Source organism: Eumetopias jubatus, unplaced genomic scaffold, assembly GCF_037043125.1.
Source record: "Eumetopias jubatus isolate StellerSeaLion01/CBP00866 unplaced genomic scaffold, mEumJub1_p1.0 scaffold_14, whole genome shotgun sequence".
In the NCBI taxonomy this organism is placed as follows: Eukaryota; Metazoa; Chordata; class Mammalia; order Carnivora; family Otariidae; genus Eumetopias; species Eumetopias jubatus.
The window spans coordinates 105542123-105558989 of NW_028274820.1; the positions used below are offsets into that span (position 1 = coordinate 105542123).

General features: G+C 46.6%; 1 protein-coding gene across 1 annotated transcript in view; it reads left to right on the forward strand.

The window, feature by feature from the left end:
- The window catches only part of DPP6 (dipeptidyl peptidase like 6), a 719037-nt gene that overhangs the window by 514258 nt on the left and 187912 nt on the right, over positions 1-16867 (forward strand). The window contains exon 6 of the mRNA XM_028089214.1: positions 9236-9288. Coding sequence (XP_027945015.1) covers positions 9236-9288 — 53 coding nt within the window. The remainder of the gene's footprint in view (positions 1-9235; positions 9289-16867) is intronic.

Sequence of the window (16867 nt, forward strand, 5' to 3'; positions counted from 1 at the left end):
TTTTGGGTATTAAGTTTAAGAAGTTCTTTATAGATCTTTGATATCAGCCCTTTGTAGTGTCATCTGCAAATATCCTCTCCCAGTCTGTGGGTTGCCTCTTTGTTTTATTGACTGTTTCCTTTGCTGTGCCTAAGTTTTTCATCCTGATGAAGTCCCAAAAGTTCATTTTCCCTTTTGTTTCACTTGCCTTTGGAGATGTATCTTGAAAGAAGTTGCTGTGGCCGATGTCAAAGAGGTTACTGCCTATGCTCTCCTCTAGCATTTTGATGGATTCCTGTCTCACATTGAGGTCTTTCATCCATTTTGAGTTTGTCTTTGTGTATGGTATTAGAGAATGGTCTAGTTTCATTTTTCTGTATATAGCTTCCCAATTTTCCCAGCACCATTTATTAAAGAGACTGACTTTTTTTCCATTGCATATTTTTTCCTACTTTGTCGAAGATTATGTGACCATAGAGTTGAGTGTCCATATCTGGGCTCTCTATTCTGTTCCATTGGTCTATAGGTCTGTTTTTGTGCCAGTACCATGCTGTCTTGGTGATCACAGCTTTGTAACATAGCTTGAAAACAGGCAACGTGATGCCCCCAGCTTTGTTTTTCTTTTTCAACATTTCCTTGGCGACTCAGGGTCTTTTCTGATTCCATACAAATTTTAGGATCGTTTGTTCCAGCACTTTGAAAAATGTCGTTGGAACTTTGATCGGGGCGGCGATGAAGGTATAGATTGCTCTAGGCAGCATAGACATTTTAACAATGTTTATTCTTCCGATCCATGAGCATGGAATCTTTTTCCATCTTTTTGTGTCTTCTCCAATTTCTTTCATGTGTGTTCTGTAGTTCCTAGAGTATAGATCCTTTACCTCTTTGGTTAGGTTTATTCCGAGGTATCTTATAGTTTTTGGTGCTATTGTAAATGGAATCGATTCTCTAATTTCTCTTTCTACAGTTGCATTGTTAGTGTATAAGAAAGCAACTGATTTCAGGGATGAATCCCACTTGGTCATGGTGGATGATCCTTTTAATGTATTGTTGGATCCTATTAGCTAGGATTTTGTTGAGGATTTTGGAATCCATATTCATCAGGGATATCGGTCTGAAATTCTCCTTTTTGATGGGGTCTTTGCCCGGTTTGGGGATCAAGGTAATGCTGGCCTCATAGAATGAGTCTGGAAGCTTTCCTTCTGTTTCTATTTTTTGAAACAGCTTCAGGAGAATAGGTATTGTTTCTTCTTTGAATGTTTGGTAGAATTCCTCAAGGAATCCATCCGGCCCTGGACTCATTTTTTGGGAGGTTTTTGATCACTGCTTCAATCTCGTTACTGGTTATTGGCCCATTCAGGTTGTCAGTTTCTTCCTGTGTCAGTCTTGGGAGCTTATAGGTTTCCGAGAAGGCATCCATTTCTTCCAGGTTGCTTAATTTATTGGCATATAGTTGTTGATAAAAATTTCGATTAAGTGTTTCTATTTCCTTGGTGTTAGTCATGATCTCTCCCCTTTCACTCATTATTTTATTAATTTGGGTCCTTTCTCTTATCGATCTTATTAATTCTTTCAAAGAACCAGCTTCTAGTTTCATTGATCTGATCTACTGTGTTTCTGGTTTCAAATTCATTGATCTCTGTTCTAATCTTAATTACTTCTCTTCTAATGTGTGGCTTAGGCATCATTTGTTACTTTTTCTCCAGTTTTTTAACATGTAAAGTTAGTTGGTGAATTCAGAATTTTTCTATTTTTTTGAGTGAGGCTTGGATGGCTATGTATTTTCCCCTGAGGGACCACCTTTGCAGTATCCCATGGGTTTTGGAAAGATGTGTTTTTTTTTCATTCTCATTGGTTTCCATGAATTGTTTACGTTCTTCTTTGATTTCCTGGTTGACCCAAACATTCTTGAGCAGAGTGGTCTCTGGCTTCCAGGTGTTTGAATTTCTTCCAAATTTTTTCTTGTGATTGAGTTCCAGTTTTAAAGCATTATGGTCTGAGGATATGCAGGAAATAATCTCAATCTTTTGGTATCGGTTGAGACCTGATTTGTGACCCAGTATGCGGTCTATTCTGGAGAAAGTTCCATGTGCACTCAAGAAGAATGAGTATTCTGTAGTTTTAGGGTGGAATGTTCTGTATATATCCATGAGGTCCATCTGGTCCAGTGTGTCATTCAAAGCTCTTGTTTCTTTGTTGATTTTCTGCTTAGATGATCTATTTATTGCTGAGAGTGGAGTATTAAGATCTCCTACAATAACATATTATTATCGATATGACTCTTTATTTTGGTTAACAGTTGGCTTATGTAGTTGGCTGCTCCCATGTTGGGGGCATAGATATTTATAATTGTTAGATCTTCTTCTTGGATAGACCTTTTAAGAATGATATACTGTCCTTCTGTGTCTTTAACTACAGTCTTTAGCTTAAAATCTAATTTGTTTACTATAAGAATTCCTACCCAGCGCTTTCTTTTGAGGTCCATTGGCATGGAAAATGGATCTACATCCCTTCACTTTCAGTCTTGATGTATCTTTAGGTTCAAAATCAGTCTCTTGTAGGCAGCATAGGGATGGGTCCTGTCTTTTTATCTAATCTGCAACCTTCTGCTGCTTTATGGGAGCATTTAGGCTGTTCATGTTGAGAGTGATTATTGAAAAAATATGAATTTATTGTCATCATGTTGCTTGTGAAGTCCTCGTTTCTATAGATTGTCTCTGTAAATTTCTGTCCTATATCACTCTTGAGGTATTTCTCCTTTTCTAGAACCCCCCCCCCCTTATTATTTCTTGCAGGGCTGGCGTAGTGGTCACATATTCTTTCAGTTTCTGCCAGTCTTGGAAGCTCTTTACCTCTCCATCCATCCTAAATGACAGCCTTGCCAGATAAAGTATTCTTGGCTGCATGTTCTTCTCATTTAGTACCCTGAATATGTCTTGCCAGCCCTTTCTGGCTTGCCAGGTCTTGCAATAGGTCTGACGTTATTCTGATGTTCCTCCCTCTGTACATAAGGAACTTCTTTCCTCTAACTGCCCTTAAGATGGTTTCTTTGGTTCTAAGATTTGCGAGTTTTACTGTTACATGCCGGGGTGTTTGTCTGTTCTCCTTGATCTTGGGAGGGGTCCTCTCTGCCGCTAGGACATGAATGTTTGTGTCATTCCCCAGATTAGGGAAGTTCTCAGCTACAATTTGCTCAAATATATCTTCTAGTCCTCTCTGTCTCTCCACCCCCTCAGGGATCCCAATAATTCTGACATTGGAACGTTTCATGGTGTCACTTATTTCTCTAATTCCGTTTTCATGGATTTTAAGCTGTTTCTCCCAGGCCTCCTCTTTTTCCTTCTTTTCTATCAGTTGGTCTTCCAGGTCACTAATTCATTCTTCTGCCTCGCTTACCCTAGCTGTTAGATTATCTAGATTAGATTGGATCTCACTGACAGCATTTGTAAGTTCTGCCAATTCAGCTTTCATTTCTGCCCTTAGAGACTCTATGTTGCCATTAATTGATTTCTCCATTCTAGCTATCGTCTTCATAACTGTTACCCTGAAGTCTATTTCCAACGTCTTGCTTATATCTGTATCCATTTGTAAATCTGTGGCAGATGTCAGTCTCTGAGTCTTTCCTCTTTGGGGCGTTCCTCTTCTTAGTCATTCTGTTGAAGGGTGGTTGAAGGAATGTACAGAGTCCAAATTATTGACCACAACCCAAGCAGTGTGCACCTGTTTTTTAGGGACCTTAGAATTGTCGGCCTCTTGTTCTCCCAGCCTGTCTTCTCAGGGAGGGGCCTGCTGCGCTGTTACTCAGGCTACCCTGTTTGGACAGAGTTGTCCTGCCCCCTGGGGGTGGGGATGGGCTCCGTGAAATCCGGCTTTTTGCGGCTTTTGTTCTCTGGCAGCTTTCCCTGGTGGCTTTCCGCATTTCTTCTGAGAGAGCAAAAGAGACTGTTTCCAACCCTCTGCCTCAGAACAGATATATCACAGTCTGTTCTTCAGTGAGCTCTCCAGGCCACACTGTCTCTGTTTCTGTCTGTGCTGCTATAAACTGCAGCATTCTCAGTTGTGCACCCCTTAGCTGCACTCCCAGCCCTCGTTTCCAGGTCCAGGCATGACTCTGCCCTTTGTGCTCCTAAAACCACCAGCCGCCCCCAGTTCACACGTGTGCCCCCGCAACTCCAGGTTTCAGTCTGGCGGGCTGCCATAAAGTCCATTCCCCGCCACTACTGGTCTGCGAGTCTGTGCCCAGTCCCCAGCGCGGGAGACTTTTGTGCTCCAGCGGTGCAGGATCCCGAATTCTCCCTCCCACTTCCATTTATCTTCTGATATCTGCCCCCAGAATCACAGCTCCCTGCTTCATACCTCGAAACCACCCACCGTAGAGATCCAGATATATCTTCTTACAACTGAGGCTGATTTCGTGGGTGTTCAGAGTGGTCTGGTAGATATCCAGCTCAGTCCAAGGGACTGGTTGGAATAGGGTCCCCTACTCCTCCGCCATCCTTTAAGGGAGATTTGAGTTCTATTTTACAAATTTGGGAGAGGTAGTTAGGGACAGGGAGTGGGGAAACATGTAAGGCAGGGCCTTTTACAAAACCTATAAGGCAAGAGTCATGAGGTTCACCAGGGAGCAGAAGGGAGTGGTGTGGAAACCTCAGAGGTTGATCTTGGAAAGGGATCTGGTAGCTTCTTTCTGCAGGAGGGAAAAGCTGGAGGGGAGGTCTGCAGTGAGACTATAGAGGTGAAGACTGGGTGGTGGATTAGAGGAGGACTAAAGAAGTTAATTCAGTGTCATTGGAGGGTAGATTGAACTGGGGCAGGAAGTCAAGGGAGGCAAAGAATGGAGTCAAGGAGAACTTTGTTTGTAGCTCAGTATACTGAATGATGAAACCACCAACTAAGATAGGAAATATCAAAGGAGAACCGCATTTTTAGGGTTGTTGAAGAGTTTATTTTGGAGAATATTGAGTTTTGGGTGCTTGTGAGGCATGAGGTAGGGATGTCTAGGTGGAAATCTGGTTTAAAACTACAGGAGTGGATGATTTCATCGAAGAAGAAGATACAAAGTGAGTCTGCATGAGTGTGCATGGTGGGGCATGAGTGTGTATGATGAGGCTGAGGTAGTGAAGACCATAGACAAATAGAAAGTATGGCTCCGTGGGAGCAGAGAAGGAGAAAATATAAGAAGTGTGGGCAGATGTTTCAGAAATGGAAGAAGCAAGCCAAATGTGAACTCACCCCATGAGAGACTTTTGACTGGTTATTTTTATTCCAATTATTGAAAGCCAATAGCAACTATTTTTCATGATATAGTAGAAGGAAAATTTGCTGAAATTGCTTTCCCATCTTGTGAATGGTGTTTTGGGTAACAAGTCCTTATATATTAATTTTCCAAGGGAAATTTGATAGTGAAGAAGAAACCAAAGTAACTCAAATCTGTGAACTTCTAAAAGTGCGCTCTTAGAAAAAATAACTGAATGCAGTCTTACTAACTTCCAACTCTGTACTTTTTTCCCAATGATCAGAAGTATTCAGGGGCACCTGGGTGGCTCAGATGGTTGGCTCAGGTCATGATCCCAGGGTCCTGGGATTGAGTCCCATGTCGGGCTCCCTGCTCATTGGGGAGCCTGCTTCTCCCTCTCCCTCTACTGCTCCCCCTGCTTGTGCTCTCTCACTTTCTCTGTCAAATAAATAAATAAATCTTTTTTAAAAAAAGTATTCAGAGACTATTTTAAAGAAAGAAACATAAATACAACAGATAGAGACCGGGGTGGGGGGTAGGGGGAAAGGCTTTATCTTTCTAAGGAACAAATTCTTTCAAGGAGATGTAGCTTTTTTTTTTCTTATTCCTTTCAAGATAAGGCATTTGCTCTTTAAAGAGTAGTCTCTTTTATGCCTGTGGTTCTTTTGGCTCTGGGTTGAGAGGATATTATTTTGTGGAAGAGAATGCTGTTTGATAGTTCCGTCTTGGAGCGAAGAGAAAACTGTCGCATCACCTTCTCCCTTTGCTAATTGTTTAAGAGTAATACATAAATCCTAAGTGCACTTTCATTTCTAAGGGTCCCATTTGCATCAGCAGTTCGCTCTGGAAGGCTTCTTTCACATACATCCTTGGCAGATCCAGCATCTCAGGTCTTACCTGTCTCTTTGTGGCTCTGTCCCATTTTTGTTGGAATCTTTCTAATTAGTGATTCAGTTTTCCAGATATTTCACAACATTTTCCATCCATATTTTTTTTCCTTTTTGCCCCATACTACATAGAATTCTCCATAGAATGGAGGATGGGTAGTTCTCCCATCTTCTTACCCTTGTCCATATAAGATTATTTTAATTTGGTCTTCTTTCTCTCATTGGCTGCAGTCAGAATACTGCATACTCCCAGGGCTGAATTTCAGAGTCATTTAGTGGTGTGTTTAAAGAGGAGTGCAAAGATCAGCTTCTAGGTGTCTGTTTGGGAATGGCATAACCAGAGGATGAATTGAAATCACTGCTTCCAGAGGGATTAAAGAAATATTCCTTCAACCGCAAAATTTTGCATATTTGTTATATCTGTTGGTATTCTGGATTTTTCGGTTGACAGCAATCAACTTGAACTTGTAACTTGAGTTAAGAGATATGCCCTTTGTTCAGGCAATTTCCAGTGTAGTGATTGGAGAGAGAGAGACTTCAGATCAAGTATTGCTTGAACTTAATTTGAATTCCTTAGGATTCAACTTTCCTATCTTCAGAATAGGGTGCTAATACCTGCGTTGAGTGACTTCCTGGATGCTGAGGAGCTGGGACCCTGCACCTCCATGAAAGCTCGCCGCTTACACCCTCAGCTTCATTGGCATCACCATGACTATTCTCTACAGCCATTTCAAAGACTTCCCTCAGGGTTTTTGGTCTATGAGTGTTCTTCCCAGCAACTCACTTCTGTACTGAAACTGTTTTGATATAAAGAATTTGTTTATCTGTTTGTTTTAAGAAGTGGCTGGAGGAGGTTTATAGGGAGGGAGTCCAGTAACTTAAAAGTATGTCCACATTTGATATAATAGGTACCTTTTTTCCTCTGGATTTAGACTAGATATACCATTTACCTATTGCCGTATAAGAAACTACCCAAAACTTAACAGCTTAAGACAACCAACACTTCTGATCTTAAAATTACTGTGGGTCAGGGATTCAAGACCATCTTATCTGAGTGTCTCTGGCTCGTGGTCTGTCAGAGCGTCAGCCGGGGCTATATCGCCTGAAGGCTCCACTAGGGATGAAGACTCCGTGCATCCAAGCTCCCTCGTGTGGCCGTGGGCAAGACGCCTCAGCTCCTTGTGGGCTGTTGGCGATCTGCTGGCGAGGAACCTTGGTGGCTCACCACATGGACCTCTCCTTAGGGCTGCTCAGGTGTCCTCGCAGCATGGTGGCTGTCTTTCCCCCGAGCAGTGATCCAAAGGAGAGCCAGCAAGAAGCCACAGCACCTTTTACATCCTGATCCCAGAAGTCTCACACCATGATTTCTGCCACATTCTATTCCATCAAGTCCCTTGGAATTAGGCGCCACCCCTACTTCCCCTCCCCCTCCTCCTTTTCCTCTCTCCTCTGCCCTTGCTGTACCTCACTTCCCTATTTTAGCCAACAAAGGTCACCTTTTGCCTGCTTGGGTTATCATGAAACTAGAGTGAGATGAACAGGATGAACAGGTGGCTTTGGGGGAGAGTTTAGGCAGCACCATGTGCCCTGACCTCGGACAAAGGTGGTGTGCCTGTTGAGCTTCTGTTCTTGCATCTGAGGGAGCTGGTCCATCCCAGAGGCAGTTTAGTCAAAGCACAGGGTCCTCGGATGGGTGCTCTCTGACCAGGAATCTGCTCAGGACCAGCCCTCCCTTCTTCTCCTGGGGAAGCAGGACCAGGCATCACGTCAGAAACAGCAGAGTAGGTTTGTGTGCTCCTTCTCAGATTGCAGGGGCAGGTCCGGAAGTTCTCCTTCAGATTCTTTGGCTTACTGGCTATTTACTCATAAGGAAAGCAGTATTTGGACAAATTTCCTCGTCGGATGCCTACCCACCTCCCTCCAATAGGCCACCCCAGGCCCCGTATTTCTGGTGCAGAAGTTTCAGGATCTTCAGAAGCAAAAGAACTTTGGGACTTGAGGGCTGCTGTTTACTTTTATATCTGGATTCTTTTTCTCCAGGAACTGTGATCCACTATGATTATCTCTAAGTTAACCCAGGCGCCCCGACGAGGCGGGGAGTCAGTGAGCTTAGCAGGGTCCTGCCTGTTCTCTTTCTCAGGCTCACTCCATCATCCACACCCCAGTGCATTCCTCTATCCCACATGCTTCACACTGGACCTATCTCCCTTGGCCTCACCCATTACCTTTAGGAAGGTGGTTTTAAATGCTGGTCGCTTAACATGTCCCCACACAGGCTTTTGACTCTCAGAAGTTACACGCGTGGAAGAAAGAGAAGTGCAGTATGTTCTTGCTTCAACCCTGCTGATAATCCATCACATTCCAGCTCTGGGGAGGGTCTCTATCCAGAAAGTTGGAGGTGAAGGATGCCAAGAATTCTTGAACTGCACGTTCTCCCCCATTTGTGGTCATCCCTTGCATTCAAGTCATTGCATTTACGGGTTAGAGAATCATCTCCTGGCTCAAGATTTTAAGAGAAGCTTCAGGTTGGGGGTTATAGGAGTTTGGAAACACTGTTTTTTGTTACCTTCGTTTTAAAAGCCACACTCCCTCTTGTAATGAGTTCTTAGTTTATTGACCACTCTCTGAAGCTAAAAGATACACATCGCTTTGTACAGAAGGACAGGAGTTTGCCCAATTAAGCCTATCTTGGTTTCAGTATTCACCGAGGACGCACAATGGAATTTGCCGTAATTTACAGGGAACTCGCCCAGTACATGGGTCTTCTGGTGTGCTGGGTCTAGCTGACTGACAGCCTCTGGTGACCTCTTCATTCGTCCTGTGTTACATGTCCTTGAGCTGGGAATCTGTGCTCCCGATTTAATCACAAACCAGCCACCTATGGGGTCGATATCAAGCCTCTGCCCAGTAAACAATGTGCAAATGAAGAAAGTAAAATAAACAGGATATGCAAGTTAACTTTCTAAGTAAGCGAAACACTTTGCCTCCAGGTCTCCTGATTAACTACCTTTCCTCCACTGATGTTTTTTAGGATGCACAGTGATTTGAAAAATATCATGGTCACAGCCTTTGTCTCAATGCTTGCTTTTTTTTTTCTTTCTTTCTTTTTTTTCTTTTGTCTTGTCTGTTTCAGATATACCAACACTCCTACACTGGATATTATGTCCTGAGCAAAATTCCTCATGGGTAAGATTATTCTTTCATTTTCTTTTAATGAGAAACACTCAGAACAAAGAAAGGGTAGAACCCTGAGTAGTTGCTTAATTCATAGAATTAAGGGCAGGAAATGGGGCAGCTTGATTCTGACAGTGAAGTCCCCTGATGTTGTGGGGCCTCGCTGGCTCCTCCCTGGCTAACTGTATCCAGCTTCTAGGGGGTCCCATGAATCTGGTTGCTTGCCCATTTGTGAAGCCCCCCTTCCTAGAACAAAGCCATCTATCTCCTGTTCTGGTTGCTGAGGTTTCCCCTTGAGGTCCTGCAGGGCGGGACTATCTCCCCACCCTCCCTGCCCTGTTACCCGCTGTGGTCCTCCCAGGTACAGGGGTGGGGGCATGGGGGGGACAGCCCCAGGACTCCCACAGTGTTCTGGTTATCTATATAATAGAGTGGCACCCCTAAGCTCATCCGGTCTCTCAAAAATGCATGATTTGGGACCCAAACCTGTGTGTGGGAAGGACAGACATGAGAGCATGCATGATTTTATAAGGCTTTCAGGGCTGGGTAGCTCTGCCACACACAGCACAGGGATGCATTATCAGGAGCTCAACTCTGGAGTCCAGAGGCAGCAAAAGACACTGGTTAAAGTCTGCTGAAGCCATTTGTTGAGTCAGACACGTGGAGAAGGGCTGCTGAACTAGGAATGAGAGGCGGGGATGGCTTTCTGTTTCTCTCCCATCCGCCCCCGCTCCCCCCCCCGTCCCCTCCCCTCTCCCCTCCCCCACCCCCAGCCTTCTTGTTCCATGCCTGGTCCTCTCCTCCACCCCTCTGGGGCTTCTTTCACAATCCTTTGGAAAGGCGAGGGGCTCTGGAAGTGCTATGGCTGGTGTTGTCTGGGTTGCCTATGAATATTTGAGGGAGACATCCTCATTTTCCTGAATTTAAACAAGCAGCAGGAATTGCTGAAAAGTATTGTTTAATAGGAGAGCATGAACCAGCAACATGAATGTTTACAACTGTGTCCATCTGCTTTCTACTAAGTTTAAGTAGAACATGGGCATCTCTTTGGAAAACAAACATGGAGAAAATAATTTCATTTGGCCTTCAGACAAAGGAGAGATGTATATAGATATGCAGCAACATGAGATTAACAGTTTCTGTGAGATGAGTAGACAAATCAAGTTCAAAGAAACTTAAGATGAGTCACTGTGATAAAAATGAAGTATCCATAGGAATTTTTCATTTAAAGCATATTTTAAATATAAACTCAGATGTTTTCCACTAAGGAGGAATTATTCTCTTATTTTTTCAAGCAGATCTGCGTCTTCAAAGCTCACGGCAGGCAGGAGTATGATTATGCCTTGAGATTTGTGTGCCCGTTGTAGGACAATGGAATGTATTATAGGTGACAGATATTTTTGTTCCATCTTCTATATATTTGTAAAACTCAGAACTGTAAAAGCATTTTATGCTCAATACATTGTGTTAATACTTCACTGCATCAGTCAGAGTTTAGAAAAAGTAGATTTGGACAGCCTGACCTAAACCAGCTGCAAACCAGAGGACGAGATAGTCTGTGTTGACGACTTGTTTTCAGTGTTGATGATGATGATGATGATGATGATCCCCCCATAGAGAATGTCAACATATAACGGTCTGCCTTCGGGTTTTTTTAAATCATCACAGTAATAATAATTGCCATCATTTATAAATTGACTTCCATGCACCTACACCCCAGCACAGTAGCCTGCAAGAAAAACATTCCTATCCCCATTTACAGTGAGAGCTGTAAGGCGTAGCTGCTCTGCATCTCCTAGCTCATGTACAGCCTGGCTGACTCCGAACCCCGTGCTCTCAAGACAACCCTTGAGTTACGTTAGAGCTGTAAAGATCAGATTTTTAGTGGTGCTAATTTATTTCTTTCCCGAGGACTTTTATACGATTGAAAGTTGCAGCAGCTGACTCGTTACGTTTACTGGTAAAGAACCCTCAGTGGACGTCCCATCACCCTGTGCACCGAAATAGCATCTCCAAAGCCGGCATCGCTCGACCACCACCTCTCCCTCTTTGTCACGATCGTTTATGGAAAATGAATCAATTCATTTCATATATTGTCAACGTCTAATCTGTCTTAGACCATGGTTGAGGCTTCAGGCCTCAGGTTTTTGCAGCTTTAGTGACAACTGCAGCAGTCACCTGAGCAGGTGCTCCACCGGATGGCAGGAGAAGGAGGCAGCCCGCATTCTAAGGCTTGTGTCCACGTAGATTTGGGGTAGAGAGGAAAGCACAACTGTGTTTTTAAAGCAAAAATAAGTCTGTGTTAAGTTATCAGGATTTACATTACTTATCATACCCAAAACGAAGAGCTTTCCTTGGTGCTTCTGAAGACACAGATCTGTACATTTCTCCCAATTTCTCACTTCTCTGTCCTCGCTTCTCCCCTAAAGTCTTCACTGTGAGCCGGAGGCCATGCGAGCTACAGGATGGAATTAGTTGTCACTTACAACTTGAATGTTGTCTTGGCTTCAGGCTTTCCAACCCATCACAGAGAAGGGTTGAATTAATTTTTCAGTGCCCTCTGAATCTGGTTTCCTTCCTTTTTGCCAGTGGCAGAAGAATTCAAGGAAGGGCATGCCCTTCCTACGGTGTGGTTCACAAGCCAGGAGAGGCCCTCCCTTGTCCCGTGTGCTCACTTCCTCCTCCAGAGTTTGGACCTCTGTCTGTGGCGGGAGCCGAGCCCCGTCCTTCTGCACGCACTGGCTAGGGTTGTAATGAGAATCCCGAGGGAGCAGGGTTTTCACCTATGCAAAGATCTAAAACTGAAGGGAAAATTTATTTGACTTCCACACACTAAGTGTTCAAAAAGTGTATTCTTAAAAGACACGTATCTTTTACGCAAATCTGTTTGCTAAAGCAGATTTAAAGCTAGTCATTCTTAACATAAAATGTTTCACTAAGTTTTTATATCAGGGGGCCTGCTGCTGGCCCTTCCAGGCAGACACACTTGAGAGAGCCAGCTACCTTCACAGCTGCCAGAATTTGCATGAATAGGATTGTTAGTATAATGTTCTAATGTGAAGAAATGTAAAATGTAGAAGAAAGTGATGTCCTTAAAATATCGCTTTGCATGTCTCTACCATGGCATCGAGGGGGGAGACTCCCAGCGTTACTGACTTTCACACATTTTCCCAAAACCATGGACAGCTCGGAGGTCAACACTGGACTCCCTCTAGCTGCTTCTCCCTTACCCTCCCGTCTTCCTCCCCTTCTCCCTTCCTCCTTCCAGAATACAAACCTTAGCAAGCATTTTCAAGAGAACATGACTTTAGAGTCAAAGAAATCTGGGAATAAATTCCCAGGCAGCCTCTTTACCCGTGTAATCACGGAAGAGTTACTTTGCTTCTCCAGGCCCAATTGCTCCATATATATATAATGGAAATAAAATGCCTGACTCATAGGGTTCATGAAAAGGTTATAGGAAATACTGTAGAATAATGAGGTGGTACATTTAAGTGTCTGCTTCAGTGTGTGGAAAGCACTACAGGCCCTATTCATGAAGGAACCAAGATCTTCCATAATATGGCCAAGTCTCTTTAACCCCCCCCCATTTCCCGCATTTGGACACAAAGTAAGTTTCATCCTCACTGTCAACTCTGATCAAGTGCAATGGCTTCCTGGAGCTGAGTGTGAAAGTAGTCTAGAGCTCCGTCCGGGCTCCGTGGGAGAGAATGTGGCGATCCGTGCAGCAGCGGGGGGGCCGGGGAGATGCGTGCGATGCCCCTGCATGCCAGCCCCACTCCTGTGTGTGGTCACGTCAACGGTGTGTGCAAGCGCGGCCCCCGGACAGGGCGTGCTCCTGGGTGCCCGCGCCCCCACGTGTGTGCCGGGGCCTGGCTGCTCTCTGTGTGCCTGGCGTCCCCACGCTCTGACGCTTCGCGGCCAGCGTCCACACCCCCTTCTCAAAGAGTCCTCCTCCAACCACCCGACCTCTGAGGTGAGCATCTTCCCATTTCTCACGGCAAATGGCTAGTGCCCTTGTTCAAGTGATGTATTTTTTTCTGAATGGGAGTTGGAAATGTGTTCATCAGTATGCACTCGTTACCTGACGCATGCCTCTCCCTCATCCCGAGGCCTCAGAGAGAAGGGTTTCTCTGGCAGGGGCTTGACCGTGTCTGCACCCCAGGGGGACTGGTGCCCAGGGACAGCGTGACCTTGAAGAAGGGATGCCCACAGACCTTGCTCTCTCCCCCATGGGGGAGGTCTCCTATGCCAGGGCTGGGTCAGCCGGCAGAAAAGCCATCAGCCACAATGCAAAAGGAGCTGGTTTCAACTCTACTTTCCCACCAAATCACGCTGCCCACAAACCCATTTGAAAAAGAGGTGACAATACGCATGTGCGGCTTGTGGTTAAACTTCACGTGCCTGTCCCTTGAATCGGTCCCATCCTAGGAAGCATTCCTCAGATGTTGGCTGACAGTTGGAGGAAACGAATTTATCCGTGTTGACTAGGAAGAAGGTGCATGCCAGGACCGTACTCCAAATCAAGGAAATGAGAGTCTCTGAAGGTATGATTTCAGCTGGGACCTGGGGTCCACTGGGCCTGCCCCTCCTTCACTTGCTGTCGTCACCAAGTGTCCTGGAAACTGAACCCTTCTCTCTCTGGAAACAAGTGACTGAAGTTTCCCCTGAAACAATTTCCTTGTCCTCTTGACAGACTCAGAGAGGGAGTGGCCGGTCTCAGATGAACGGTGGTCGTGGCCTTTTATTTAGTGACATTCAGCAAAGACTCCACTGCATGGAAACGGGACAGAGCCTGCTGTTTGTCACCTGGCTCCCTCCCCAGCCCGGGGCTGGGGGATGCTGCTCCCTGCTCGGTGTCCAGGCCTCCCCAGGGAGCTTGCTGTGGGCTCCACCTAGTGGGATCGGCGGGGAAGCCGCCGGTTCGGATCCCTGCATTTTGCCAGGTTTGAGTCACACAGAGTCAGAGGCGTGTCTGCGGACCCCCTTCGGTCGGGCGTGAGAGTCCGTCCCCTGAGGAGCTGGCCACACGCCTGAGGTCAGCCCTCCTCCTGCTCACAGACCTTTCCCTGAAGAGAAGCGCCCCAGTGCACAGGGCAGGCGGCCCTGGACGGCTGGGTCTGCCGGGCGTGTGTAGCTTGTGCTGGGCATCCTTCCCTGCTGCAGGAGAGTTGCGTGCCCAGCATGTGCCCAAACTGTGCCAGCCACAGGCCAGATGATGGAAAGGCCGCGTGTACCCCTTGCTGTCTCCTTTATTTGGTATTGTCTCTGTGTCCCCTCCCTCCCTTGTCTGTGCTCCATCAGTCCCTACAGAGGGCTGGGCACGGAGCCCCGTGCACCGGTGGCACTGGTTAGGTTGAACTCACGGCATCCTGGGGCGGGAAGGCGGCCCTGGAGGACAGCGAGAGGGGCATGGGGTGGGCCGCGGGGCGGACAGGCTCCCGGACCGACGGGCGTACGGCAGTCCCGTGTACATAATCACCGGCTTGTTGCAGCCTCACTTACCTGTAATAACTCACGGTTTTACAGTCCAGGTCTCCAGTAAGTTTTGACTAATGGTATCATCACGGGAGCAAGTCCACACCGAGACAGGAAACAATCCGTCATGCCCCTCCTCTGCCCCCCGCCACTGTCCCTGGCGACCAGTGACGGGTCGCCATCCCTGTGGTCTCGCCCCCCCTAGAGTGTCTTCTCGATGGAGTCATACTCATGTGGTCCGTGTTAGCATAATTGCTTTCCACGGTGCCCCACGTTGTTGCCTATGTCTGCCCGCCGTACGTTCTGTCGCCGAGAACCAATCTGCTGCATGGTTACACGGGGATTTGTTCACGTGTTCACCCTTTGACATGTGAGTTGTTTCCAGCTTGGGGCTTTTTTGGATAAAACTGCTGTGAATGTTTGCATACAGAATAACATATGGAGCTATGTTTTCATTTCTCATGAGTAAATACCTACAAGGAGAATTGCTGGTTCGCACAGTAAATGTATGTTTAACTCCATAAAAAATTGCCGAATTGTTATCCAAAGTGGCTGTACTGTTTAGCCCCCTCCCCCTTTTTAAATTCATTGCCTGTCCTCACCCCATCCCTGCATGTGACTGGCCGGATTTGCCTGCCCAGTGTCCTGTCCCCGGTACAGGCACCTGAGGGGTAGCCTTGCAGCCTGACTGTGTATTTCTCGTCCCCACATTTGCTGTCCTCGGAGCATTCTGTGAACGACGGGTCCATCGGGAAGTACGTGGTGGGTGCGGTAGGGAATCAGAGAGGGGAGGCAGAGCCCAACCCCCGAAGAGGCTGCTCGTGTGCATAACCTTCTGGGCATAAACCTCACAAGCCATCAGGACAGCTTCGGCCCCTTGAGATCCATCCGTTCTTGGGCAGATTTCCGGGAAGGGATTGTTTTTTGAGCACTGCCTCTCTTAGAGGAGGGACCATGGAAGGCTGAGATCCAAAACTGTCCTGGTGACTCGGTCCCACGCTGGGTGTACCTACTGCCTCCCAGCTTAAAGACAGGGTGCAGGGCCCTCCATGCCTGGAAAGCCTGGTGTCTGGGCTGCAGACCGAGGCTCCCATCCAGCGCTAGCAAAGGCCATAGAGTAACTTCTGTTGGGAAGCTCCATATGTTATTCTGTATGCAAACATTCACAGGCTTTTTCAGACTCTCCTATCCATTCTTTTACTACATCTTGACTGCAACACTGTGAAGAAGACAGGCAGGCAGCACTGGTCCTCCCTGGGAGTGATTGGTGAGCAGTACCACCAACCCAGAGCATATACATGACTCCTAAGTGTTTCTGGAGCCACTAACAATGCACGGTACAGAGGACCATATGCTGGGGTACTTCCTCACCGGGAAGGCCTGCTTCCAGGGCACAGGCCAGAGCCTGACGGCACAAGTGTCCAGTCCGTTGAGGCTTTCCAGCTCTCCAGGACTCAGCTCAACCAGCAGACACTCAGGAGCAAGGTCGACGTACTGCCCTGGGCCAAGTGCCCAGACTGAGAAGAAGCCTTGCAAAGCGAATGCTTCTGCCTGTCTGGATGCAAATTCAATTTAACCCTAGCCGGTAGCTCTCTGTTTTCTACATCCAGCAAGACGGATGAAGATGCCCAAACCGCAGGGGGGGGGTAGGAGTGATGGAACCTTTAGAGCGTTCACCTTTTTCATAAACACAGAAGTTGGCACACCCGGGTCCCAGGTACTAACGGGAAGGGCAAGTTTTCTACATCTCTGAGCCTCTTGACTTGGAGTCGTCACATCATGGCCCTAATGTAAGTCTCCACTGACTGTGTGAGGTGCTTGGAGTGGTTTCAGGGCACTGCTCACAAACGCGCCCCCCAGGTCCCTGACAGAAACAGCCAACACAGACTGTAAGGTAACATTTCTTAAAGGAGAGAAAAAAGTCCAAATCCAGGACTGATGTGAGCCCTGCATTTAACGATCAGTGATGTCAGTACTTGAGTTTCTCAGCCAGGACTGGAGCTACCTGTGAACGTCGGCCTGGGAGGCCCATGGGCTCGGCAACCCCCCCAGGGCGTGTGTGGTGTCACCCCCAGCCCCCACCCGCCTCCTTCCTATGCAGCCCACCCATGAG